The 26,358-nt window shown below is 43.0% G+C and overlaps 1 protein-coding gene across 3 annotated transcripts in view; it reads right to left on the bottom strand.

The window, feature by feature from the left end:
- Nucleotides 1-20,648: 20,648 nt before the first annotated feature.
- Nucleotides 20,649-26,358, bottom strand: part of TBC1D30 (TBC1 domain family member 30) — a 53,319-nt gene continuing 47,609 nt past the window's right edge. For 2 of the 3 annotated variants that reach the window (XM_086748791.1, XM_086748799.1), the window contains 2 exons: nt 24,908-25,114; nt 20,649-23,336 (listed from right to left, as the gene is read on the bottom strand). In XM_086748791.1, the coding sequence (XP_086604917.1) occupies nt 22,555-23,336; nt 24,908-25,114 (989 nt within the window). In that variant the 3' untranslated portion in view covers nt 20,649-22,554. Of the gene's footprint in view, nt 23,337-24,642; nt 24,700-24,907; nt 25,115-26,358 lie in introns of all 3 variants that reach the window. The other variant, XM_086748806.1, reaches the window with a different exon arrangement.

Raw genomic sequence — 26,358 nt, 5'->3', positions numbered from 1 at the left:
TCATCAACGCCGATTCAGTCACAAATCCAAAACACAGCACATACAGGCTGCTATGAAGAAAATTAACTCCATTCCAGCCAGACCCAGTACAGGTAAACAGTCTCAGCTCTCTCAGCCTTTCCTCATAGGACAGGCGCTCCAAACATCTCTGCGGCCCTTTGCTGGACTCTCTCCAGTATGTTGCTGTTTTTCTTGCACTGGGGAGCCCAGGACTGGACCCAGCACTCCAGCTGTGGTCTCACCAGTGCTGAGCAGAGGGGCAGGATCACCTCCCTCAACCTGCTGCCAGGGCTCTGCCTGATGCAGCCCAGGAGGCTGTTGGCTGCCTTTGCCACAAGGGCACATTGCTGGCTCATGGTCAACTTGATGTCCACCAGGATCCCCAGGCCCTTTTCTACAAGGCTGCTTTCCCACTGGTCAGCCCCCAGCACGTACCAGTGCCTGGAGTCTGTGAAACAGTCACCTAAGGTGGCCTAACAAGAGACTTGGTACTGCAGTTATTTCTCTAGTGGGAGTGGGAGGGCTCATTCTTTTCAAACAAAAGGAAAAAAAAACGAACTGGCCCAAATACCTTGCTGGATACTTTCTGCGTATGGGGAGATGATGACTGTGTGTAAAAACTGAAACTTTTTCACAATTTCTGTAAAGGATGTAGAGAGCAGACTTACAGCTTCTGGCTAGACACTGTATCCAGAGAGGATTCAACCTACTGGTAGCACTAAGTTTATCTCTCTTCCAATGACTTCAGAGGATTTCTGCCAATTAGAGATCCTGAAAGTCAATATCTTTGTTTCTAGCATGTTTTGCTTTGTGCAAGCTAATGCAGAGACCTACAAAGTATATCAGGTTTTGTTGGCTATTGGAAAACTTCATGTCTGATTTTCATGAGGTGTGAATGGTCAGGAAACATTTTCCATTGTGTCTAATTGATACTCTGTTCATGGCAAAAGTACTCAAGTTTTGGTGAGGTCAGAGGTTTGAATGATGACTGACTCACACAGGACTTATCTGCAATATTCAGGAAGGAGAAAATAAGGGTTTCAATAATCCCATACTGCAAATATGAGTTTTTCCTTCATTTCTGAAAATCATAGGCAACATCTGAGTCCAAGTATTACATCCAGCACGGGGAGGATTTATATTTATCTCTCCTGTTGACACTGAGGCCATTCACAGAAGTAGGAAGTAGTGGTAGTTTAGGAGCCAGCGATGATGATTTGACTACCTTTGTTCTATGTAACTAGAAGAGAGTCCAAACCAGTAAACTATATACATCCTTGGGGCTTGAAAAGGGCCAGATTTCTACCAAGCTGAAAACAATTGACTGAAGTCAGTTGGGAGATGATTCTAAAAAGAAAAATGTTAATTAGGAGATATTTAAGAATATTTCACTAGATGCTAAGAAAGCCACAATACCACAATTGGGAAGGAAGGCTGTGCTGGTTGCAAAATAACCTGACTTATAAGGAAAGCAAAATAAGCTAAAAGCTTTTTTTTTTTTTTTTAAAGGAGTAATGAATGAAAGGATGAATTTATAATAATAAAACCAGATTAGGAACTATGAACTGTAAACAGCTCATAAGAAAAACAAAGATACACAGGTAGAATTTTATGGATGGCATGTCTGAGAATAAAAAAAAGGACTTTCCTTAATAGACTGAAAGAGAGAAGGAGCCTAACCATGGTGCTGGATTACTACTGAAGAGAAATGATGGTGTTGCTGCTGCAGAGGGCAGTGATTTATTCTGTATTTGGGAAGAGAGCCCATGGAGAGCAACTGTTTCCCAATCCCTTCACAAACACATTTGATCTTGAAGACTTAAATCCTCCGATATCTAGACTTCAATCCTTCTGTATCTTTTCTTGTCTCTGCTTTCCCTTTTCTAGACTTAACCAGCCATGCTCGGTTCTTCTCCACTTTCTATCCCAGTCTCATACCATAGGCTGCAGACAGCAATGCAAAACACAAAGCTAACTCCTTCCCTTACTCATGCAGCCTTGACATAACTTTTCTGCTTTCAGAAGACTTGGCTGAGTTTAGCCAGCACCCTCTCAAAAGAAAGCTAAGGCCTCGGCAAGTGTCTGCTGACATCATTTCTTGCCCAGCTTCAAGCAACACTGAGAGCCAGCAGAGCTCATCAGATCCATTTGTCCTCTCCCTGACCATGTGGGAGGTATCTACCCCTTTGGAGAACATACCATAATTAATACTGATCCACACAGGCTAGCAGAAAACAGATCCTGGTGCAATTTTTAATGAGATTAATAGTTTGGATGAGAAAAGCAACAACACTGCTTTAATAGACCTCAAGGTTGCAAGGCCACTGTGTTTCTTTGCATTACTGATGACTGATTCAGGTGTTGTAACAGTGCCAAGGGAACATGGCAGTGCATAAGTGAATTAGAAACTGGATAAATTAGATGTCAATGAAAGTGGAAGGATCACTCTCAAATGACTCTCCAGTCCTGCAAGGCCTGTACTCAACTCCATTCCAGTTAACTTTTTTTCAGCAATGACTAAAAGATAGAAAATGGGAGACAGACAGTCTCAGAAACCACACAGACACCAAGAGGCATTATCTGAGTCCTGCAGGCAGTCGCTAGATCATATCTCCTCTGCCAGTTGGTGTTGTGGGTATCATTCCTTCCCATAAAGTCCTACAGGAATCCAAGTTTCCAGATCTTCAAAACCTTGAGTAGGAAACCTCATTTCTGTGGCACAGCACAATTCACAGGGCAGATGAGGGAAAAAAAGCCTGTTGGGTTGACGGGACAGGACCTCCCAAGGACACACCTATGGGGCTGGACCTCACAGGGAGCCCAGTTGCAGGGCTTCTCATGCTCCCTCAGCAGAAAGCACGGGTTTGAACCCAGTTTCTTGCACCTTATAAGATTATACCATACAGCTGGGGCACAGGCTGCCCTGACATGGGCTTCTCTCAGCCTCTCCTGTTGCAAGTTTCTATTAGCTTAAATTAATGACGTATTCTCTTGGCCAGGACAGAAAGCATGGAGATTCAGAGATGAGCTCTGAGAATAACTAAAGGCTATCTGCAGTTAGATCAAGGCAGGGAAAGCTAAAATTGTATGTACAATACCTACTCCATAGGTACATCACCTATTGAAAGGTGCTTCTCCTCTGAGATTATGAGAGGGATTTTAATTTAAATAAATTCAGAAAATAAGGCTCACCATTCTCTTAGCGTGACTGCCATTGTCTGAAGGGATTGTCTGTCCCTGGAAACTGGGCTTTGCAGAAGAACAGGGCTGGTTTGATTTTCCCCTGTGGTATGCTGTGGTTCAAAGGGGGAGGACTTATGACTATGTGAGACAGGGAATCAGACAAGATTATCACTGCGGTCTATTCTAGTCTTTTCAAATATGGTGGAGGACAACAAACAATTCACCTGATATTACCTCTCACTGAAGTAACTCCATACTTTTTTTTTTAACATTTTGTAGATTTGCATAGTTTACACTCAGAACTGTTCCCAGCTATTCTCAACTTCCCCAGTCAGTCTCTCTTCCCATCTCTCTCTGGCTTGCCCACTTGCTCTTCCAAGGAAAATGTCCTTCATCCATTTTTTTTTTTTTTGTTAACAATTTTAAATTTGAAAAGAGCAGACAAAAGAAAAAAATATCCTTGAGGTTGGACTAAACCAAGCAGAAAACTGAGCAAAGCTTTGCCAAGAATATTGGACAATTTCAATAGATGACCTAGCTGGAGGCTTGGGGTGCCAAGAAAGATAAATAACATGGCTGTCTGCCTCCTTTTCAGTTCTCTAAGTTGGATTTGTAAATCACAAAAATATAAAGAAATTTTTTTAAGACATTGTTGAAATTTTGGGGGGAAGAAGGGAAGGAGAACTATCAAAACAAGCTAATTATTTACATTTTCACAACAGCAAAGGGGTTCAAAGCAGTTGACTTGGATTAAACACACAAAATAATCATTGCTTTAAACTCACAAAACCACAGCCCACAGACAAAATCCGAATCAGCCATGCTATGAACAGAACAGCAGCATCTCAGGAAATGGTAAGCACCATCTCAGAAATACATGAACTATATAAACTCTGCTGACAAGTGTCAGGGGCTCAGCAAAGACCTTTCTTTGAAAAGGGTCTTCTTGAGCTGACAGTCACTGGTGTGTTTTTTGGTGGGGGGAAAGATTTTTTTAATGACATCCTACACTTCTGGCACCTTCACAACTGTTGTTTGCTTCAGCGGAAGTTCTCTCTCCTCAAGAATGCAAAATTTGGCTGGTTTTTAAAACCTTAGGGATGAAGTGCAGGAGAAGTTGGTCAATAAGTCACATGGCTAAGCCTGACTTCTCCCTTTTCAATTACAGATGGACTTACTAATGTGGAAATGTCATGACTACATAACAGCCACAGTGCTCATTAGCATTTAACAAAGAGTAAAGAATACTTATTTTATGCCTTTGGCATCATTTCCATAGTCTGAAAGACATTGAAAGCATCAAGCAAAATTCTCTTATTAATTTCATATGATGATCCCTACCCAAGTGCTCTCCTTTTCTACCGTGTCTGCAAGTCCCCTTGAAATCAGCAGGAAATATCTGCCTCGTAAGAGGCATACTTGAAATCTAATGCTAGAATCTGTATCCCTTGGCGGATAATTCAGTAGAGACAATTTTGCCCCTAAATCCTCAAATATCCCTGTCTTCCTATGACTACAACAGTTTTATGACAAGGAAGGATCTTCTTTTGTTCCAAACAACCAAAGAGTTTCAAAGAACCTCCAGTTTCAAAGAACCTCCAATTGAATTTTAAAGAGAAAGTGGAAACATGTTACAATAAAGCACTATAGGGACGAGAAACAGTCTAAGCTGAAGGAAGTGAGTTAAAGCTGGAAAATAAATAAACCTGAAACATTTCATTTTTAGAAAATTGCACATAATGTGCTTGTCAAAGGGTAGGGATTAGAACAACAGATTTGTGTCAAGACATGCTCAGGAGAAGTAAGTTTATTCACAGAAGATATAGGACCATCCAGATATTGCGAAATGGCAGAAGATTATAACTAACGTGCCAGAAGCATGACTGAATGCAGAACTCGCAGAGATAGGGCACATCTTACCATAAACTAAATGATGTGCTTTTCAAAAGTAAATAAACATATATAAAATTGATAGTTTCAGCTTTAGTACTCAAGCAACAAAATGTATAATTAATCAGACACTGGAAGGAACAAAATCCCACAGTTCTTACAAAATTGTAAAAGTCTGTAAAGACAGTGCCACTTATGGACACTAGAAGTTACCAGCTTGTACCCAAGAGGGATCTTTTTTGTTTTGAATTGGTTGTTTTCGAAGCAAAGAAACAATTTTTATAGTTGTATGTGAGCCTGGAGATGAGGGTGGCTGGGTTCAGCGTCTTGTTGGCTTTGGCTTGCTGTGCCGTACCAAACAAGCCAATTAACTTCACTGTGCCTGTGTTTCTGAAATGATAAAGATCAGAAACTTCTAGCTGCACAATCTTCAGGCTGCATTGTAAATTCCTTGGTTGTCATTTACTATCAATATCAGGCTTGCCACAATGAAATGTCAATTTTGCTGATCCTTCTTGACGCCGTAATATACTGTAGCTAGAGCAATAACAGTAAGGAGAGCAATCATGGTGTGCAGAGGTGTACACACTCTCCAGCTGTACAATTAATTCCTTAACAAAACAAAACAAAACAAAAAAAAAAGACTGTTCCTTTTTTTTTTTTTTTTTACCTTCAGAGTAGCTGAGATAATAATAATAACCATGAGTAACCCACTCAGTGATGACTGACCATGACTGAAAAGACTCTGAAGCAATCTTTGTAGCCATTAACCCTCCAGGAATATCTGTCTCTACAACAGGCATGGACTGAAATACAACAGCCCATAAAACATTCTGGTAAAGACTAGTTATAGCAGCTGGTTAATGAGACAACTGATTAAGCAATAGTGGTAACATGGTGAGCGACCTTGCTCCATCTATCAGGAGCTACTTCCTTCAGTGTTTTTATCCTGTCTATTGTTCTATTATACACTTATATGCATTGTTTCATTAAGTATTTAATGATAGTTTTCTGCCCGCAGCTACTATTAATCATAATACAAAGAAATGTCAGAAGGTGATGGAAGAGCTGAGATGGACACGGAGGAGAAGAGCTAGAAACAGAGAACCAGGAGAAAAACTTGTGGCTGGAAAACAGGAAAGGGAGAGCTCCAGAGGAGGTGGAGTTCTCTGTAAATTCAGTGGACACCTTTAGGAGTTCAACCTACCTCTGTCAGGAGGCAACAGGAGAGAGAAAAGGAGTGAAAAATAGCTATTTTTTTAATGATTCGGGGTCAGAGGGAAGAGATTTGATGATGGAACACAAGCTCATTAGAACAGCTCTGTTGGGTTAGCGCAGGGCTCCACCTGGCCCAGCCTGTGTTTAAGAGCAGGGCAAACACAGTGATATTTTCCTGGTATATTCTCCAAGTAACCAGCAGCCCTGGAGACGGAGGTGACCTCTTTCAGCTAAGTCAGCTAGAGAGTGAGCCTGCTTACAGGCTCTGCTGTAGTGATTTTAATAGCATTGTACTACTAGAAAGAATAAATCTTTCAGAAGATACTTGTTTAGTGAGGGACAGAAACATTAAGTTTTTATCTGAATCTTAGCTTTTGAACCAAATGCACATAAGGGGAATTACAATGGAAATCAAAGAAAAACAGCTTCTCCCCCAAAACAATTCGCGTGGGGAGTCTAACTTGACCTTGGGAAAAGCCATTTGCAGTTGCTATGCTCTGAGGTTAAGATCATCTTGAAGGGTTTGGAGAGGAAACTAGAGCCTGCTGCAGTGCACTGAACCAGCAAACCACACATTCATAGAAACATGCAGAGGCAAAGTAAAACTTAAAAAAAAGTGTGAGGAGTAGTTTGCAAGAAACAAAGGGACAGATTGCACAGGGTAAGGGAATAAACATGCTACTAAGCAATATCTAGCCTTTGGATGTTGCCATTTTTTCAAGAAACAAAACCAGTTTTCACATATACCTACAGCTGAAACCTGCAGAATTATTCTGTACTGCACAGTGCAGTAGAAATGATTCAGGATATGATTGCTTCCAATATCTAGACAGTCTTCTGGAATATCAGTGAGGCTGGATATGGGGGGAAATGTTGCTTTATCCTTAGAAGCAGGACCCAGGAGGAGGGTCCCTTGTCACCCCAAATTGCCTCAGCTACTTTTAGGGGTGGACAGGCAATCCCATGAACCCAGCAGTAGGGCAGCCGCTCTCTGGCCCTGCGTGTCCAAGGCAAGTTAGAGGAAGGTCCTGGCTCCTTTCTGTCCGAGGTAAGGATCCAGATATCCACAGATGGGAGGAGTAAGCAAGCAAGGGTACCTGAAATACGAAATTAAGTGAGCCCAGTCTTCTTCAACAGAGAAAGTCAATATGCTCAAATCTATGGGCAGGCAGATGTGAATATCTCTCAGTCAGGTACCCCATACAGAGAGGAAAGAGCCTTTGTATCTAATCCAAGCAGTAGAGATATGCATGGTTTTCTCTTAGTTTTCCTCTATCTGTGCTGTTTGTATTTGGTACTTCTGTTTCTTATTCTCCACTTCTGTTATCCTGGCTGGCGCCAGTGTGACTTTGGAGTATGGTAAACACCAAGACGACTCTATCTGTAGATGTCGGGGTCACTTCCACAGTGCCCAGCGCAACCACATGTTGTTTACAAAACCACACTGGAAACAAAATGCTCCTCCACTTCTCTGCATGAACGTTTGCGCCTTAGTAACTCTGAGGGAGAGAGTGGTAGAGGCGTCTTTCAGGGACAAATATTATAGACGTAAGCATCCTGGCAAAGTGATTGTCAAGAGAGGATCTGAAGTTAGAAGGTGCTATGAGAATGTACAACACTGAAATTCAGTAGGAAATTTTCTGGACAGAACAGCATTTTCCCACCTTTGTAACTGGATCAGATTTCTTTAAAGCTGATCCCCAAAGGATGCTCCTTGAGCCAACAAGCCACCTGTCCACCCAGTGTGGCTCCCATGTGGTGCAGCAGCACACATCAGGAACTCCTTTCCTGAGCACCGAGAAAAATCAACTGCTAAATCTGCTGCTCTGTATCAGTTTCTTCACTGTATGAAACATGAGCCCCTTTGATGTAAAGTTAAGGGAGCCTTTGGTGTCTTAGAAGATTAATCTAACAGAAAACATATGAATATGATGTTCATTGGTTAGTGTTGATCCTTCTCTCCTGAGAGATGTAGAAATCCTTCCTGATACTCAAAAGAGTCAAGTGCAAATCCCACACTGATAAGTCCCAAGGAAATGTAGTTAATAAAAAGCCACCTCCTTGATCCTTTGCCCTGCAGTCTTTCTGCTCGTAGCTTTGGCACAGCTTTATGCGGACTTCAAAAAGCATAATGTCTTTCTAGGAAATAGGACACCATCTATAAATCCCTCCAAACAACCCCTTCACTTTTAGTCCTGTGTGGCCAAGTCACTGTAACTACACAGTAGAAGCCACTTAAAGAAAAATCCAAGAACTTTCAAACTTATGTGGACCAGAGAGCTCAGAAAGAGAAGAGTGGAAAGGAGCATGGTGCTGGTTTCTCTTCCAGACGTGGCCTGACACCTGAAGATATATGTGATGTGATGCAATGCAAAAGCTCTTTTGGAGGCAGCTCAAAGCAGCATAAGATAAGCCTTGCTGCTCACTGTGTGATCTGCCAGCTTTTCTTGGACCACAGGGTGGGAACTTCTGGTCTAGCTCCTTACAGAGGCTCTTTGCAGTTCATTTCCAAGAACATATTATCTGAAACAAGTGGGGATGTAAGTCTGCTTTCTGGAGTAGGTCTCATCATTTGTTGTTTGAGGGGCTTATGAGCAAGGCAGCAATTCTAGAGAGGGGAGAGAGAGAAGCTTTGCAGTGACACAGCATCTCCAAGCCTCCATGTAGCAAGGAGCTACAACTGCCCTGGACAATGGCAATGGGGATACTTGTCCTTAAAGCATCCCTAGGTACATGTCCCTCCCAAAGAAACTCAGAGCAAAAAAAAAAGGAAGACATGTTTAGATAACAAAGACACTCTGGTTTAGCCAGCTCTGAATCAAGGTGCCTAACAGGGCTCAACAGGCAAGGGAAAATGGAGTAATTTAGGGGTTTTGTTGCTTTTTTCTATTATTCTTTGTATTTATTTATTTTCTTTCCTTCCTATTACTCCTACTGCCATGTCACAGAACACCTCCTTCCCTAGTGTAATCTTTCCTTACCCCCTCTACTCAAATTCCAGCCGTGCCTTTCCATGGCCTTTCTCCTCTCCTCCTCCAAGGATGCTCCCGGCAGCTTGTTAATTAAGTAGAATCCCTGTGCTGATAAATTTCCTGTTGGTGCCATTGTGAAATACTGAATAACATCAGAAACTTCCACTAAACTGAGCAAATAGTTGGATCCAAGTCAGAAAGCTTTCTGTTGAACCCGAGATGCCTGTGAGCAACAAAATAAAGGGAGAGATTGTTTTCTGCTGAAGTAACAGCAAACAGTTGACTGACTTATGGCTTATTGCAGAAAGGAAGGGTAAAATTTAATGCAAAATAAGCTTATAGACCTATTCTTCCTCAAACGAACAGTCATTCCATCCCTTCAGGGCTTCTCTGTCCCTTGACGACTTCTTTATTTCCTTAGTCTGTGCATTGTAGCCTCGTCAGTCGCATCTCATCTTGCACATCTCTAAGCATCCTAACTTGGGAAAGTGGTGCAATTCTGTCCTTGTTAGAAACAACAACAAACACCAGAAAAGCACTAGTATTTTCTAAGAAGGACCAAAATCTGCCTTAAGTTTCAGGTGAATCAGAGTAGCTATACTGCAGGCAACGCAAGTTCTTGGTGTACTGAGCCCCCAGCCTCCAGTTAGTGAAAGCCAGGAGCTCTCGGGTTCTGTGGGTACCTTAGTGCTCTGATCAACCTGCTTTTTACAGAGAGGTACTTGCATATGGTGTTCCAAAAGGCGGGAAGGACAAACTCCCCCTCCCTTCTCTAATAGTCAAGTTTGGGGAACAAAAAAAACCCCACGCCTCTCCAAAAAGTAAAATGCTAGAGGATTGGGGTGTTCCAAGTCAATTGGGAAGGTTTTCTTTTTTATGATATAGGACATATGATTTGAGTTAGATCACATAACGTAAACACTGTAAAAACAGACACTGAAAATCACAATGTTTCATTAAAATTGTGAGTGTGAGCAGTCAACACTGCTAGATTTTTTTTTTTTTCTTTATTTCACTAAATACAGCAAAATCCACCCAGAATGTTTCAACCTCCTTCCTTATGAAATACTAGTCCACTTTTCCTGTCAGCTCTATACTCCACTCTTTGGGACCAAATCAGTCGTTTCATTCAGTGCTGTACTTTCACACACGTATAATCCACTAGCAATTAATGTGCCAGTAGGCGGTGCTCAGAATCTTACTGCCAGCTCCCTTTTTTTTTACAATATTCAAGCTCTGTGTAGCCCTACAGAGACCTCCCCCCATGTAGCTCTTCAGCTTTCCTACACAGAGCTCTGTGAGATAAAGGGATTTTGCTCACCAGCTATCTTGTATTTTTCCATTTAGCTCTCAACAGCAGCAAACAGTAGTCCAATTTCTTCTAAACTTTCTGCTGCTTTCTGCTCTTTAGCACTCTGGTCATTGACTGAAACCTAATGTGGTAAACCAGAGCGGCCCAATGGCAGCTGCCACCAGGCATGGATGCCAGTTTTGGGACACTTGCTCCCCACAGGCTATGTTATTGATGGTGGCAGTTGCTGGCCGGCTGGATGCCAATGGGGTGCTCCTTCCCCAGAAATCCTCTTCCTTCCTCTGTTGTCCTGTTCAGCCTCCCGCAGCTGCTGCTGTGCTGTCTGGGTCACGGATCTAAACCACTAAAGGATGTTGTGAGGATAAAGCCAGGGAGGCAGAGTTCCTGTACTTCAGCCTTAAAATCATACTCTTTGGTGAGAACTTACAGAAAATGCAGGAAAAGGAGGCACTTGCCTGCTAGGGCAGCCTTCCCAGCCCCAAGAGTAGCTCCTTGTCTCCTCCAAAGAAAACAGCAATGGCGTAGATGGAGGCATCCCACAGACCAGTTATCATAGCTAAAAGCTGAGCAGAACCCACGGCTCAAGCTGGAAACTTAGCCTGATTTGAAGGCACACTAGCCCAGGGAGGACAGGCAAGAGGCACCTTGCTCTCGTGTCTCAACTCCCTTCAATGGGCTCAAGGATCTTCCAAACACAAGGGCATCCTTCCTCAACTGAGGTCACCATTTGAAGGCAGTTAAGAACCTATGCTGACATCCTCTTCCCATCCAGAGGTGACCCTAACTTAAAGCAAGAGCCTGTGGTGCAAGCAAACTAAAAATCTGCATTGCAGCAACATTGCACACAATTTCAAACACCAAAAAGAGAGCGTGGCAATACGTCCCAGACAACATACTCATATTGCAACACTTATTCTGAGAGTAATAACTCCAGGGTTACAGCGTACGAGGCATTCTCAACCCGAGTCCATCTCTGCATGGGAGTAGTGAGCAAAACAACATGAAGAATACATTTCATCTGTAACGATCTGCATATGTGAATGGCAGAGCTCAAAAATCATGTGGGCACATGTTCCGCCTGACAGAAAAGCAAGCGGGGCTTAGTCTCTGTTCTGTGATCCTGGATGGAGTTTAAAAGCTAGGGAATAATCAAGATGCAGCTTAGCAATCCCATTTCCAATTAGTCAGTCTATTGTGTGAGAAAACTAGAAGATAAAAGAAGGAATTCCTTTTTATTTCTACACATATGTGATGGCTCTTTTCATCATCATCAAAGCACCTTCATCAAAGCTTTCCGTACCTTCCAACAGGACCTCAGAGCAGAACACACCTCTGAAAGAAAAATAACTGTATTTCACTCACTGTTCACACAGTCAGTTTACACTGCAGCAAAGTCTCGGTGCCTCCATGTTCTCTGAGCAGCGGTGAAAGACACTGGCAGTGAGTGATTTTAACCGTTCTGAAGCACTGTTAGCTGTGTAGTAATTCCCTCATACAACTCTTATTTTACCAGAGTGACTCCAGCGAGTGTCAAAACCTAGTCTCATAGATGTACTTTACCTGTTTTCTAAGAAAGAGAGGCAGAGAATAGGGCACAGTACAGGAAGGGAAGAGAAAAGCCATGCCCACCCTAAGCCTCCCCAAGCTGGAGCCTTGCTCCTGTGTTCCTTCAAGCCTCTATAGCTTCTGGCTCATCTTACTGTGAGAGAAGTTGCCTTCAAAAGACAGGTCATTTATTTGCTGTTGTGAATTTGAATAATCACAAGTCTCTCTTTTTCCAAGGACAGCACCTTTTTCATATCAAAATGTTAAGAAATTATGCATCAAGCCACCAAACGCATCCAGATTCAAAACAAGGATAACAAATTTGGGATAACTTTTTCCCTTCTCATGTCCAAACTTTTGGCAAAAACCTCCTCAGATGCAAGAGAGCTAGAAACATAGTGTTGTCCTTTTAGTTTTGTGCAGAAAACTGAGGGAGTTTGGGGTTTCTTCAGTATAGCATGATATTAGCAGCTAAGCCTGCAAAAAAAAAAAAAAAAAAAGACTGGAGAATTCCCCTGCTGACTCAATATCTAACTGGGAGAGCCTGTAACACAGGAGAAAGACAAAAAAAAAAAATTGATGAGGAGAAAAATAGACCTGAAGAAAAAAAAAAAAAAAAGGAAAGTTGTGGCTGGTTCATGACAGGAGTACAGGTGTCAGAAATGGCCTTGTTCATCACCAGATGGTGCACTCAGGTCCCTGCAGCATACTGGAACAGAGATAAGTCATTCAGCTCTTTCCATAATTTCCCCTGGAAGTCTGGAGACACATCACAGATCTTGTGCGAGAGTAAGAAGAAATAAATATGAAATGGAAAGTTGGATAAATGAAACATCACATCCAGGTCAGGTACCACTGTGCAGGGTTCTTATCAGCTTTAGAAAATGCTCTTGGTCTATTTGGGGGTGAGAGAAGGAGGGGAAAAGGCAGGCAGGCAGGCAAGGAGACAAGGTGAAGCAGACAGGCAGACAAGAGGGAAAGAAGAGGATGGAAGGAAAGAAGGAACAGAATATTTTCAGTCTGCCAGCTTTAACAGTGATGGCACCAATCTGTTTGCCATGAAGGCACTGTGGGAGGGCATAAGTCAAAACCAGAACATTTATTTATGAGGTAGCTCCTTTCCTGGAGACCACAACAGCTTATGGTCTCCAATAATCACTATTAGCACCAGGGACACTGCATGGTAACCTGTTAGCATGTTAAATTAAAAAAAAAAAATCACCTGCCCATATGAACTGTGTGCTTACAACTTCATTACAGTAAGAATGTTTCCAAATCACTTTTTTTCCTGATACTGAACTTCAGCAAATACCAACCTGGCCTGTGTCTGTAGCACTCTGGGCCTTCTAATACATCATTGAGGGCTGCACATGGCTTTGGAGACCAGAGACCATGACCTTCTCAGTAGGCTGCTGCTGGAGGTGTTGTCACTTCAGGCACGGAGAGGGGAATCGTTACAGCAAACTTCCCATTATTTTAATTCAAATGGCAGTCAGTGCTCAGCATACAGAATGGTAATACCTGTAAGGTAACAAATGTAACAGCTAAATGCCTAGTGCACTGTGTGTCCTTGAGAAAAGTCTGTATATTCAAAATATAGACTAGAAAAATAAATTCTTCTACTCCCTCTCTTATCCATCCATGAAATTTTTCCCAGTCATATCTCAGAATAAGTACCCACTTCAGCTCAAAGCACAGTTAGTCTTTGCCCTAGCCAAAGGTGCCCAGGTATCATTTCTGTACTCACTGGCAAATAAAAATGGAAAAGCAACTTGGGAAACTACACTAGAGATTTATTATGGGTTAACCTTAATGTAGAATGTGCACTTAAATTATGACATTGGTATCTTTCAAACTTTTTTCATTAATCTAAAGAAATAAGCCCCAGGCTGAGATTATCCCCTGCACAGGGCTGCATCCTCTTTTTACATAAAGACTGCATAATGTAAAATCTAATCACACATGGCTGCTGGCATCCAGGTCTCTCTCATCTATCTGAGTGGCCAAATCTCTAGGACAGAGCATTTCCATTTTCCATGATTTACAGCCTTCCCAGTGAATGCACAGACCCATCTATAGCTATTTTTTTAATCAACAAGCATATCATCTGTAACTTTAGAAGAGGTCAATGCCTTCCTCCCCTTTCACCCTCGTGAAGCCACGGCCCACAGGATGAAACCCATCCATCCTGTGTAGACGGCACCTTGTGTCCCAGAACTTGACTTTGCATCTGCAGTGTCGCCGCCGCACCAGGACACACAGAAAATGCCCCCATGTACCCTAAAATAGACAATATTCAACAGCAAAGACACTTGCTTATCAGGAGGGAAACTGCTAGTTGGAACTGTTCAAGCTCAAGGACTGTGGTCATAGACATCACTGGCTGCACAAGGGAAAAAAAAATTCTGAGGATAAAAGTAATGCCTTTCCTTGAAGAATATCTCAAAACGGGGATTATAAGCAACAAACTGATGAATTTCCCCAGACACTGTTGGACTAATCACACTTGGTCAGAGCTAGAAACTACCACACTCTCTTTAATCTCGATTTAATGACCAAAATCAGTCCATTTCTGGCTCTGCCCAGGTACATCAAGATTCGTCCTATGCTAAAATTCATTATCGACTGGCAAGTGGCAGCTCTAGGAATACCAGGCAAATCCCAGAGTTAATGAGTCAGTTTTTCAGCTTGAGTTGACTACATTTTTGCTCACATGTGGATTAGCCAAGGGGGACAGGGATGCCATAGGTAAAAGCAGAGCTCTAGGTGCTCTGCGAGTGTTGAAGCCAAGCAGAGAAATTTTACAGAGCACTAAGGGCCTCTATTGTTGTGCTGAGCAAGAGCTGTGTTTCTTCATAAGCGTCTTAATAACATCTTGATCCTGTTTTAAGTGCCTAAGTCCTTAAATAGATCTAGGATGTTTGTTTTTCTAGTGACCTGCATTCAACTTGTGCTTTTTTCCTGGCCGGTGCACATTCAGTCGGGCTCTTTCCCACCTATGTGTCATTGCATGTGCCTGGTCACAAAGATTTGCAGAGTACGGTCCTGAAAAACTGAACTGTAAATCTAAGGCTCGTTTCATTTTGATAGGATGTGGCAATGGCTGTGTCTGGGGCACATGTGGACCTGGATTACTGAGAAAAGGCAGGTGGACTCCAAATTCCAGCTCTCAGTGAAGGCAAGTAGATCTTGAAGGCACAGGATCCACATGTGAGAGACATGAATGTGGTTTTTCTTCCAACTGCAGAAGCTTGAAAAACACTCATAGTTTCAACAGTAAGGTCTCCAGAGCAGGGCAGCAAGCTGGCAAATACCTGAGAGGAGCTATGTTTTGTTTTTACAGAAGTTTGACCAAAAGATTTTTTTTTTTTTTTTCTTTTAACCTCCAGCATGGAACAGCTCAGCTCTGGTACTTACGACAGAAATATCACAGCTGATTCATGACTGGCAGTATCTGGTTGTCAATGCTGACCCACTCTTAAGACAAAATAAGTGTCTACAAGGCACCCAGTCAATCTAGCAAGCTTCCTTCACCTGCCTGCCACCTGAATTGCATTTGCCAGTTTGTCCTCCAGAGAGAAAATGTATTATAACACTAAGAAAGAGCCTTTAGAGTGTTTTCCTGTACTGCTACAGGCACTGTTTCCAAAGAGTCAAACAGAGGAGAGAAGCTGCAATGCAAAACCAAAGGTGCATGGCCTGGAAACTGCTCCACACCGGATCAAAGATGGGAAGAAATATCGGAAACACCATGTATTTCCTTTCATGGGAATTGCAGTGTAGTTGTGTTTGCATGGAGCACCAGTGGCATCTAGTGACCATGCCTAGAAGATCACCACGAATTGATATGAACACAGCGTAGACTGAGGCCAGAAGATACGTCACTGACCTGCTGGTGGTGATGGCTGCAAACCTAGTCTAACCTCCAGGGTTTAGCAATACTGCGTCTTCGCGGTCAGACTTTTTAGCACTTCTACAGAAGATGCTATCACATCTTACAAACTGCAATAGCAAAATCTCTCACCAACCCTGTGTCCACCACACCAGCCTGGAGGTTCAGCAACAGTGTGGGCCAGCTTGCCTCACACAACAGCAAAAGAAGTGTCTCTTTGGCACGAGTGGAACACTTTCCAGTCTGGATGGAAACCAGTGATCCAGCGCCAGCTGGTGGGGATGGAGAACGTGTCAGGCAACACCAAGTCATCTGTCCCCCTGCCAAGCGTACAATAGCCCTTCTGTTCCCTCTGGAGAAAGGCCTCTTCTCCGAGAGTGCTGGGGGCCAGACAGTGAGCAGTATTGTTGCAGCTGGGTGAAAAGTTTACTAGTGCAGGGGAAACAGTACAAAAAAATTATCATACACAGTAATCTGGAGTTCAAAAGGGCATGATGGCTAATGCAACTGACTGGCAGTGTGAGAACGAGCGAGGACTGTCCGGTTTACAGCTGCATTTTGGTGCAGATTTGGACCTATATTTAAAAAAAAACAACCACAAAAACAAAAAACTGAATTTCATGAAAAGTTGTCATTAGGAGAATGAGGAAAACTGTACTTATAAATCCCAGCTGTGAAACAATTGTAAGATTTCTGACACCAATTTTGGTGCCTGGAAGTACAAGTTCACACCTCGTACGGCTTCGCTCAGCTCTCCTGTCCCTGAGTGCGTGTGGCTGATCGCAGGCGAGCTGTCAATCGCTGGCCTTTCAGGGTTTTAACATTGCGCTCCTTTACCTATGCTGGATGGCTGTTAGAGACCTTACCCACTTTTCCTAAGGACAAACTTGCTTCCCTTGCTGGCAAAACCCTTTCCCTCTGTGGGTGTTCTTGCAGTGTATCTGCACTGCTGGCTCCTGCTCCGGACTCTGGGCCGGTGTCTGTACCCATTCGGTATTTGGAGAAAACAGTGGAGCTGTTGGGAAGGAAAAGCAATGTGTACGTGCAGTGGAGGAGCCATGATGGGCAGCAGCAGCAGAGAAACACCATCAGATGTGTCCGAATAGGGCTGAGAACCAGCCCTGTGCATCCTTCGTCACCGCGCAGGCTGTATGAGGTGCTGCCCTTGAAGCAGGTTTTCAGCCATGTCTGACTTCCTGAGGCCTTGTGCAGCTTTCCAGCCTTCTGCTGCCCCCTGTCCCTTGGAGGATCCCTCCAGGCCAGTCCTGTGGCACTTCTCCAACAAGAGGAAGCCTGGAGGGGAAGAATGGCCCCATGGCTCAAACCACAAGCAGACCCTGCAGAGGCAAACTGGCCCGCAGCAGGAATCACAGCGACAGCTACTGTTTCCAGCTCACATCTTCTGGTGTTTATTATTCTTTTCATTCCTGGCCATGTCTCTGTATTATTATTCTTTTCATGTGAAGGAGGAAATTTTGCTACTGAACCACTGTTTGTGGTCCCTGCTGTGCAGACAGCTGCCCAGATCAGCAGGCCCCTGGTTTGCTGTGGACCAGCCCTGAGCTGCCGGCCTGGCCATCCACCTTACAAGGACTCCTTTCTTAGACGTTTCCAACCGTTAGTGGTCAGAGAAAGGATGCTGGGCTAAGCTGACCAGGATGGCTATCCATATCTTCCTGAAAACTCTCGTCAAACACATAGTCAGTTAATGCAAGCAAGGGTTGGGAGGTCACAAAGGGAAAGCACAAGCCAAAGAGAGGGAGGAACAGCTGCAAAAACTACTGAGTGCTGCAATGCAGAAAGCACCCCATTTCTCCTGCTCCAGTATTCAAAAAAAAAGGAGGTGCCACTCAAGAAATTTCCCCATGTCCCCAACAATTATAAAATGGAAAAAAACCCAAGAAGTTATAATGGAAAACTGTACACACCCTTGAGAGAAGGAGAGAGCAAGCAACATACCATGTAGCTGCCCTTTCTACCAGACTGGCAGGGATGCTGCTAACCAGACGTGGAGGGTTACGTCCCAAGCCCTGCAGTGGATAGAGCAGTGTGTACGTTCACCAGAGCCCCCGCAGATGGGCACAAGTCCTGTTCTGAGCACACACCGGCTTGCAAAGCCTTTGGGCTGAGCTGGCAAGCAGAGAGCACACCGAGCTTCACCCTGGGGTTGCCCGGCCACCGGGCAATGGCCTGGCACACCTGCCGGTATAGCAACACCTATTTGCTTTGTTTTGGGACACTGTCATCATAGCTACACCCTCCCCTCAGGGCTGGCTCCCAGCCAGCTGTCTCAGAGCACAGGCCCAGAGAAGTCAGGCATGCCTCCAGTGACAACGTGTCCTACCCCCGCTGGGATTTGAGCATTCACTCCCTTTTGAACAGCTCACCCTGCGAAGGGAGCCACAATGAATGATGGAGGGCTCTCCATTGGCATCTCCATCCTGCTGGGACAGGCTGAGAGCAACCACCAGGCTACTGATGGCATGGAAAACGACATCACAGGATGTGGCTCCTCATGTGCATCAGGCAAGTTCATGATCACTTTGAACATATGAAAGACGGGCAAGGAGCAGCACATCATGGATCTGATCCTTTGATTTATTGTTTTTAAACAAACAACCTAAAAAGAAGCCCAGGCACAGAGGAGTTTTCTTTCCCTCAAAGCTTCTTGCACCTTTTGCCTGGATGGGTTGCTCATTCCCTCCTCCCAGCCTCTCCATCCACGTGTATCACCTCCCACGCTGCCAGCACTCCTGCCTGCTTATTTGTGGTAAACCACTGTGGCTGATATGGTTTTATCAGAGAAAGACTTGGAAACATTTGTGGTCCTTTTTAAACAGTAAGTGCTGTATGCTCCTTGTAGGATGAAGCACAGCTGGAATGGCATCCTGCAGGCTGGGGAATCGGCCGCAGCATTGGCTGCGACCTGAGCACCGGCTAGCTTGACATGATCTCACATTGCACACCACTTCTGTGTCCTAAATCCTGTTAAATATCTCATGCCACTCCAAATCAGCTTGTGCAAGCCATGAAGGCGCTTCACTGGGAAGGGTGCACTGGGAAGGGTGCACACTTTCCTGCAGTGCACTGGACCCACCCTTCCCACGCATGACCCTCCCCGAGGAGTACACTTTCCCAAGGATGCTGTCACCAACACAGAGGTGTCCAAACACAGCAGATTCTGGCTGCTTGAGAAACCAGTCACCCAACCTGTCCTTGCTGGCAGACAACATGCAGGCTGAAGGTGCTCATCTGGGATGACTGCGCATCTCAAATCACTCTCAGGGCTTCATGACAACTCCCTGCTTTGAACAAATCCTCCACCAACAAAAAGTAAGTAAAATTGAAGCAAAAAAAAAGTGTTGACAATGACACAGTTCTATTGGGATGAATTTTTGTCTCTTCATGCTTCAGCGGAGCTGATGTCAGATGATGACTTTGGCTCCCTGCCCCTTGGCCAGGTGTGATTGCTGCCTGTGGACAGGCACGGGGTAACTCATTGCAAGGTCAAGGAAAACTACAAAATGTTGAAACTACCCATCTTATTTCTGAATGAACAATTTCATGTTTTAAAATACATTTTGCGGAAGTGTGAAACAAAATTTCACATTTTTTGAAGTATTCTTCCTTGAAATAACTTTTTGTTGCCTTTCTAGCAACCACTTAAGTTCTTTTGAATGGATTCTAGTAGGACTTTTTTAACTGTACGAAATTATATTTTCTCTAGCTGCAGTTGTGGATGAAATAAACTGCTACCTGCAGTCCTGAAAAACTGAATTCTAACATCTACCATTTCTACCCCAAAAGTGTAGGCAATTTCAAACAATCTCAGAATAGCTTCAGACCTGTTTCCAGTTGTAGGACGGCAAGTGCCCTCGAAAGTAAATCCAATGTGCATTCCCTGAGACCTTCCATCTGATGATGTTGAAATGCATTCTCAGAAATAAAAACCAGTTTGACCCTAATAAAACAGTTTATCAGAAAAAGATTCAAGGAGTTTTTAAAAACCCCAACAAACAGAAAGGTCATTTAGTTACATGGAAGAGAGCATTAGTACAAGATGGCCTCAAGGAGAACAAAATGCAGAGGTTTTTGCAGCAGAGACTCCCACCACGGGACTTCCTAAGGTCCCCAGTGCCGCAATGCCACTCTTCTGAGCACAGCTGCATCACCAGGCCTCATTTGCTGAAGGGATTCTTTAGCGAAAAATAATTGGAAACTTCTCTGCACCTCATCTTAATCTTCCACCTCAGTACCATCTGACGAAGTTGCTTTTGCTATGTGTTCAGCACAGATTTCAAGGAGAGAGTGAACATCCTTTGAGGTACTGAACAGCTAAAGTGACATTCAATTTTCTCATCTAGCAGTACTTAGAGAAAAATCCCTGCAGCAAACAGCATCAAACTAATGCCTGGGGTTGCCATGGTTCCCTCGCCTCAATCCTAATGGCCCGAGTAGAGTGCAAACCCCTCAGTGCATGCTTGTTAATTATTGATTGGGCCTGAATCACTAGAATTAGTATTTTATTGGCATTTCTTTCCCCAGACCAATATCTGTGCAAAGCTTGCTAATTTTCCATTCCTTAAATCACATCTTAATGTGTTGAAAATTCATGCGCAGACTTGTGACGTGTTAGTGGTTTTTGCAGAATGAGAGTCCTTTTATTTTTTCAGTATTTATGGTTCAGTATACAGCTGCATGACACACTGAAGCTAAGAAAAAGTGGGTAGAATGATTAACAGTAAAATTTTGAGAAGTCCGTTTCTTCTCAATCAAGGCAGAAACAATTCTCAAACAGTCCACGATCAGTGACTAAGTTCTACACTATTTTAAATTTACTTAGTGCTATAAATAATCATTAGTGACAATACTACTATAACCTGAAAATAAGGTGGGGCAAGATCTGATCTACATCTGTTTCATATTTATAGTGTTCACACTTGTATATTATTTTATATGCATACAGTTGTAAAAAACAACAAAATAAAACTGTCTCCACACCAATAACCAGGGTACATTGTACAGCTTAAAAGTTATGGTATACAGTAAAACTGCTATCACAGCCTATAGGTTGTGGGATACATTAATAAATAGACAATGATACATTAATTTACAAATTTAACAAAGAATTTTAAAAGAAATAGTAAGATACTACATACAATGGGGTTGATTCATCATTACTGCTTTTATTCCAGTTTAAAACAATGGCAATTCCATGTCATGGGAAACTTGAAAGCAATAAGGTAATGACTCACAGTCAGTACATACAATCTGGCAGAGCTGTAACATTTTAAGAGCAATCTGAATTTTTTGGAGTTTGAGCGCTTGATTTTGCAACCCCAAAGCTGAATTATTCACATCTAGTTTCTCTGCCTGCCTGTTTAATATATAGGTGGAGTGGGGGGGGGGGAAGGTACTTGTCTTCTGGTATTCACCAGCTTTGCTTTTTGATTTGGAAGTAAATCCTCAGCTTATCGCTTTGCCATTGCTCTTCCACATCAAACCAGGACCAAGCCACGGAGCCCATGGGTCCATCCCACTGACATAGTGGCTGAGGCATTGGCTTCTAATGTTAGGTAGCACCCTAATTATCTAATCACTCTATTAACAGAATTCAAAACCCTAAACTACTTTGGAACATTCACATATTTTAACTACTGCTAAGTTGGCCAATATGATTTAATTACAAGTCTCTAATCTAGACAATAGCTTCTAAACCCACTGAAGGCAAGATGTACCATAACACTCATACAACTATACATATAGTTGTACCTAATTCCTAATTTTGCAGCGCTGCAACTCTCCAGCAGTAACAGAAATGTATGTATGTACATATGTAACAGAAAAGGAGCAAATCAGCGTTGTGGCTGGACTTATGTCTGCTATTCTCATGCTCACTGACTACATCGTCATTAACAACAGTATCAGCAGAGGACTGCTGTAGGAAGAGAGGGGGAAAATGCTGCTGAAGGACATCTGAAGGCAGATGGCCTGGTAGGTAAGCGCCAATGTCGGACACAAAGCGATATTTTTGATTGCTAGGGCTGCTTGTGCTTCTGTTGGTCATGGCTGCTCCAGCTACTCACAGAGCGTGGTGATGGGAAAGCTGCCTAACAGTCATTAAAACTATTACACACCTCTCCTGCACTAATTTGTCCCTCGAGCTCTGAGAGAGACAGGAGGCAGCCATTGGGGGCTGAGGGGTTAAATGCAGCCCGTGATTTTATGTCTGAGTTAAATTTAAAGAAAAAGTATGCTTCACACTGCAAATCAATGTTGATGTTACCACAGAACCATCAGAATCAACAATAGGGTGCCGGAGTGCATCTTCACTCATCTATCCCAAAACAACACAGGAACACAATTTTCAAAGACACATATTTATACATCTGGTAACCACTTTTGTCCCTATTACGTAATCAAAGATCAGAAACAGTTTTGGACACTCATGCACACACACACACATATTAAAAAAAAAAAAAAAAAAAAAAGCAATACAAATTTTTTGTTGCTGTAAGAAATAGAAAGTGCCAGGTAGTACATCATCGTTTTCTGGTCCCACTGTTGCCACTGGCAGACTTATTGAAACTTCTGCTCATTTGTGGGAAGTGTACAGTTGGTGTTCTTTCAGTGGGGCCATACAGCCCTAAATTCCTGGCTGTAGCTGACTTTCGAAGAGGCTTGACGCTGGGAAAAGGATTGAAGACTTGCGGCTTTGGGTTCCCAGGCTGGGGAGATTTAGCCAGGTTTCCACTGTCGCTGGATGAACTGGAGGACTCTGATAAACGTGGCTGGCCGACCTGATGGCATGTTGATTCAGAACCACTTTTGTTATCTGAGGTGAGTTCCAGTGCTTCCAGTTTTAGCTGAACCACTGACATGTTTGCACTGCTGTCCACAGAGACTGGCTCAGATGACTGCTGGTCAGCTTTTCCAGTAGTCCTGTCATCCAAACCACCTCCTTCTCTTTCTCCAAAGTCAGAATGTTTGGAAGTCTCCTCCTTTGCACCAGGGCTACTTGTTTTACAGCTCTCGCTCTGCTCATCTATCAGTCCTACGGTATCTCCATAGCCCAGCTGGCCTTTGGCCCTCGCAATATTCTTTCGATGAACTCGTATGTGAGTGCGCCACGGAGAGTTCAGTTTCGTTTTAAGATCTTCTTGGGGAATGGGAGACATCTTCCCTGTAGCATGACTTGGGATGTGTATAACAGCATTTTTGAGAGATCTGTTATTCAATTTCATCTTCTTTCCTAAAAGGAGGTGGTTTATCACCGGGGAGTGGTTTACCTGAGAGGGGAGGAGGCTGGTAACTGGCCCTTTGTCTGAAAGAAAGCATTTAAAAGAAACACAGGATTGTTAAAGAACAAAAAAAAATTCATGTTCTAAGGATCCACCACCAAATTTGATGCCTTTCTTGAGGTATAGCAAAGGTCTGTAGGACTGAAATCACTGAATTTCTCTTACATCTTGGAGTCAAACACAAAGCTGTAACTTCTATTAACAAAGACTTCCAGTCCTCCCTCCCTGCTTCTTACCTATGGGTTAGTCCCAAGCCAGGAATACCATGAAAATGAATAATAACAAAAATAGCTTCTGGATTTTTGGAATTGCACTGTGATAGTTTAACATTAATAGTGGCTTCTGACCGTTCCCCTCTCCTTCATTTCTCTTCCAGCCATGAGAGGCAGGTCAGTCCCTACATGAGGTTAGGGACTCGAATTGCCCTCAAATAAGCCTCTCCACGAGGCTTGTACGACTGCAGAATGAACCAGTGTATTTTTAATGGATGAACCACACCAACTCTTTTCTATTAGGTCCTCTTAATAAACCAGAGCAGTAGATTTGGAATTAGGTAATTAGATGACAGTTTGATTAAGCCCCACATCATGATTAGTAAGATTAGAAAGGTTTGTGTTGAGGGGTGGGGGTTGGCAATCTTTGGGAATCAACATTTTACTGTTTGCACTGTTTCTGCTGGTTACAGGCTTTGTTCAAAGCAAATACTTTGCCAATATTAAAAAAAAAAAATCCTTACAAATGATGTTACTGTTAATTAAAAATTGCAGCTCTATGCATTCAAATACTCCTGACAAGACAAGTTTAGACAACCTAGAAGAGGAATAAAAATTCTCCACAGTGACCCATCTGCACGGTTCAATGCTGACTTAGGAAGACGACACCTAAGTGTGCAGGAATGAGTGGGATGAGCTGTGTCCAGCTTGCACACCCACTAAAATCTTCAGCTGTGCTGCTCACGCTAAGCCCCGCATTGTTGAGTTTGCCAGCTGGGGAAACAGACTCCGTAACACAGATTGCTAAATAACGGAGTGATGTCCAGCTCAATCCTCACAGCAGGATCATTATGGCTAGGTAAACTGTCAGCCACCACGGAACACCTAAGCCAGTTCTTCAGCTGCGTAATTTGCCATACCCAGACGAGCTCAGAGGAGTCAGGATAATATGGACCAGCTAGGAATCCACCTGCCACTTGGTCTGAAGTGTACTCATCTCCTCGTTTCACTTTTTCCAGTGCATCAGTATGTCAACTCCAAGAATGCCAAAGATTTAAAGTTTTTAATCAGAGAGATCAACACAATGCACCCAGATAGCAAAGATACTTTTAAATACCATTGTTCAGCTGGTCCCTGGGACCTAAAAAAACCCCAGGGTCGTCATCTTCAGATCCTGACAAAAGAAGAAAAAACATCACCTTCTTATTTCCAATCTGCTCATACAAAGTGGCGCCCACTTCATTACTAATGTGTTATATATCCTATCACTCTCTCTCATTTTGTCTATTTGGTTAAACATAAAAGAATGTTATTTGCCTTGTTTCCTATGATGAAGTTAGCTTGTAATAAATCAGTAAATGAAGCATGTTTTGATATGTTACCTGCTCTGATATACACATGGTGAACCTGCTGTTGCTGCTTCTTCTTTATCCTGGAATATTGCTTTTTCAGTGCATTAATATCAGTGGTCATACGCTCCATCATCATGCTGTTAAAAGCAGCATGATACTCGCTTCGGCAAGAGTCTATTGCTCCTGGACTTAATTCTGCAATGTTACTGGAACCCAGACTTTGTTCTTCATTCTGATCTGCACAGAGTGGGAATAAAGTGGAGATGAGGAGCAAATTGGCAAACTCAAGGGTGCCGCAGACTATCTACAAGAGAAGTCTATATCTGATTCCTATCGTCTTATTTAACTGTAGTCACTAATTAAAAATTTGATCTAATACACATATTTAACAAAGCTTCACTGTTTATAATAAGAAGTATTACATTTCTAGAACTACTGCTTAAGAACAGCAAGAGTTTGAGGGGAGTTTAAAAAGTACAAAAGTCAATTAACACAGCAATGAGAAGTTATAAGCACAGTTCTTCAATTACTCAAAAGTATATCAAACCATCACCAAAGTGATTCAGAAACTGATCATTAAAGACACTCAGCTGGTCAAAGAGGAGGCTAACAACGCTATTTATAAAAGACATTACAGTCAAGCAGGCATGAGATTAAACAACCAACCTAGTGACACCATCAAGAAGCATGAAGAAACAGTTAAAGCACCACATGGAGAAAGCTGCTATTAGCAACAAAAGGGATAGGCACAGAGCAACTTGAGAGTCTCTCTGATCAACAGGAGCAGAGCAATTTATTTTCACAGCTGTTTCTGATGCACCACCAAACTGGCACTCCAGGGTCAAGGGGACCGTTCCTCTTGAAGTGATGTGTGTTTGTTTTTGGCTTAGTTTGCAGCAGCAGTTTGCTGTTCCCACTAAGCACGAGCTTGAAGCAGCAGGTAGAGACTTAAGGTCCCTCAGGAAGGGAAAAACAAACCACCACAGCAATCAAGAGGAAAATCGCAGCTTATAGGCCCCAGCAAAACCCAGCCACAAGAATGATGACGTGTAATCAGCTAACAGCAACTGCTACATCAGTCTGGGTTTTTGCGGGGGGAAGGTGGGGGTGGGTTGAGGATAAAAAACTACAGCCTCTCCCAGGATATCATAAAATCACTGTTGATCCAGTACCATTTTGTAAAGGCTGCTGCAAGTTAACAAATTATCTGCTTTTCTTATATGGATCAGAATTTTGTTCTGCTTGTAGAGCTTGCACAGGTGAACATACAATTCTCTCAGAAATTTTATTTCAATGTGGAGGGTCTTGAAAAATAGTGAGATTTTGTCAGAACACCCTAAACCATACCCAATTGTATAAAAATGTGAATATACCCAAAACATGCAACAGTCTAAAGGTCTGGCCAAACGGGCAGTGAAATGACCTGCAGAATTCACTCACTGGCTGACACGTTCCAGTATTAGCCATGCATATGCTAATAA

The sequence above is a fragment of the Chlamydotis macqueenii genome, chromosome 1 (assembly GCF_036417535.1).
Source record: "Chlamydotis macqueenii isolate bChlMac1 chromosome 1, bChlMac1.mat, whole genome shotgun sequence".
In the NCBI taxonomy this organism is placed as follows: Eukaryota; Metazoa; Chordata; class Aves; order Otidiformes; family Otididae; genus Chlamydotis; species Chlamydotis macqueenii.
The sequence above is the reverse complement of the archived record's forward strand: the minus strand, read 5'-3'. Positions and strand labels throughout refer to the sequence as shown.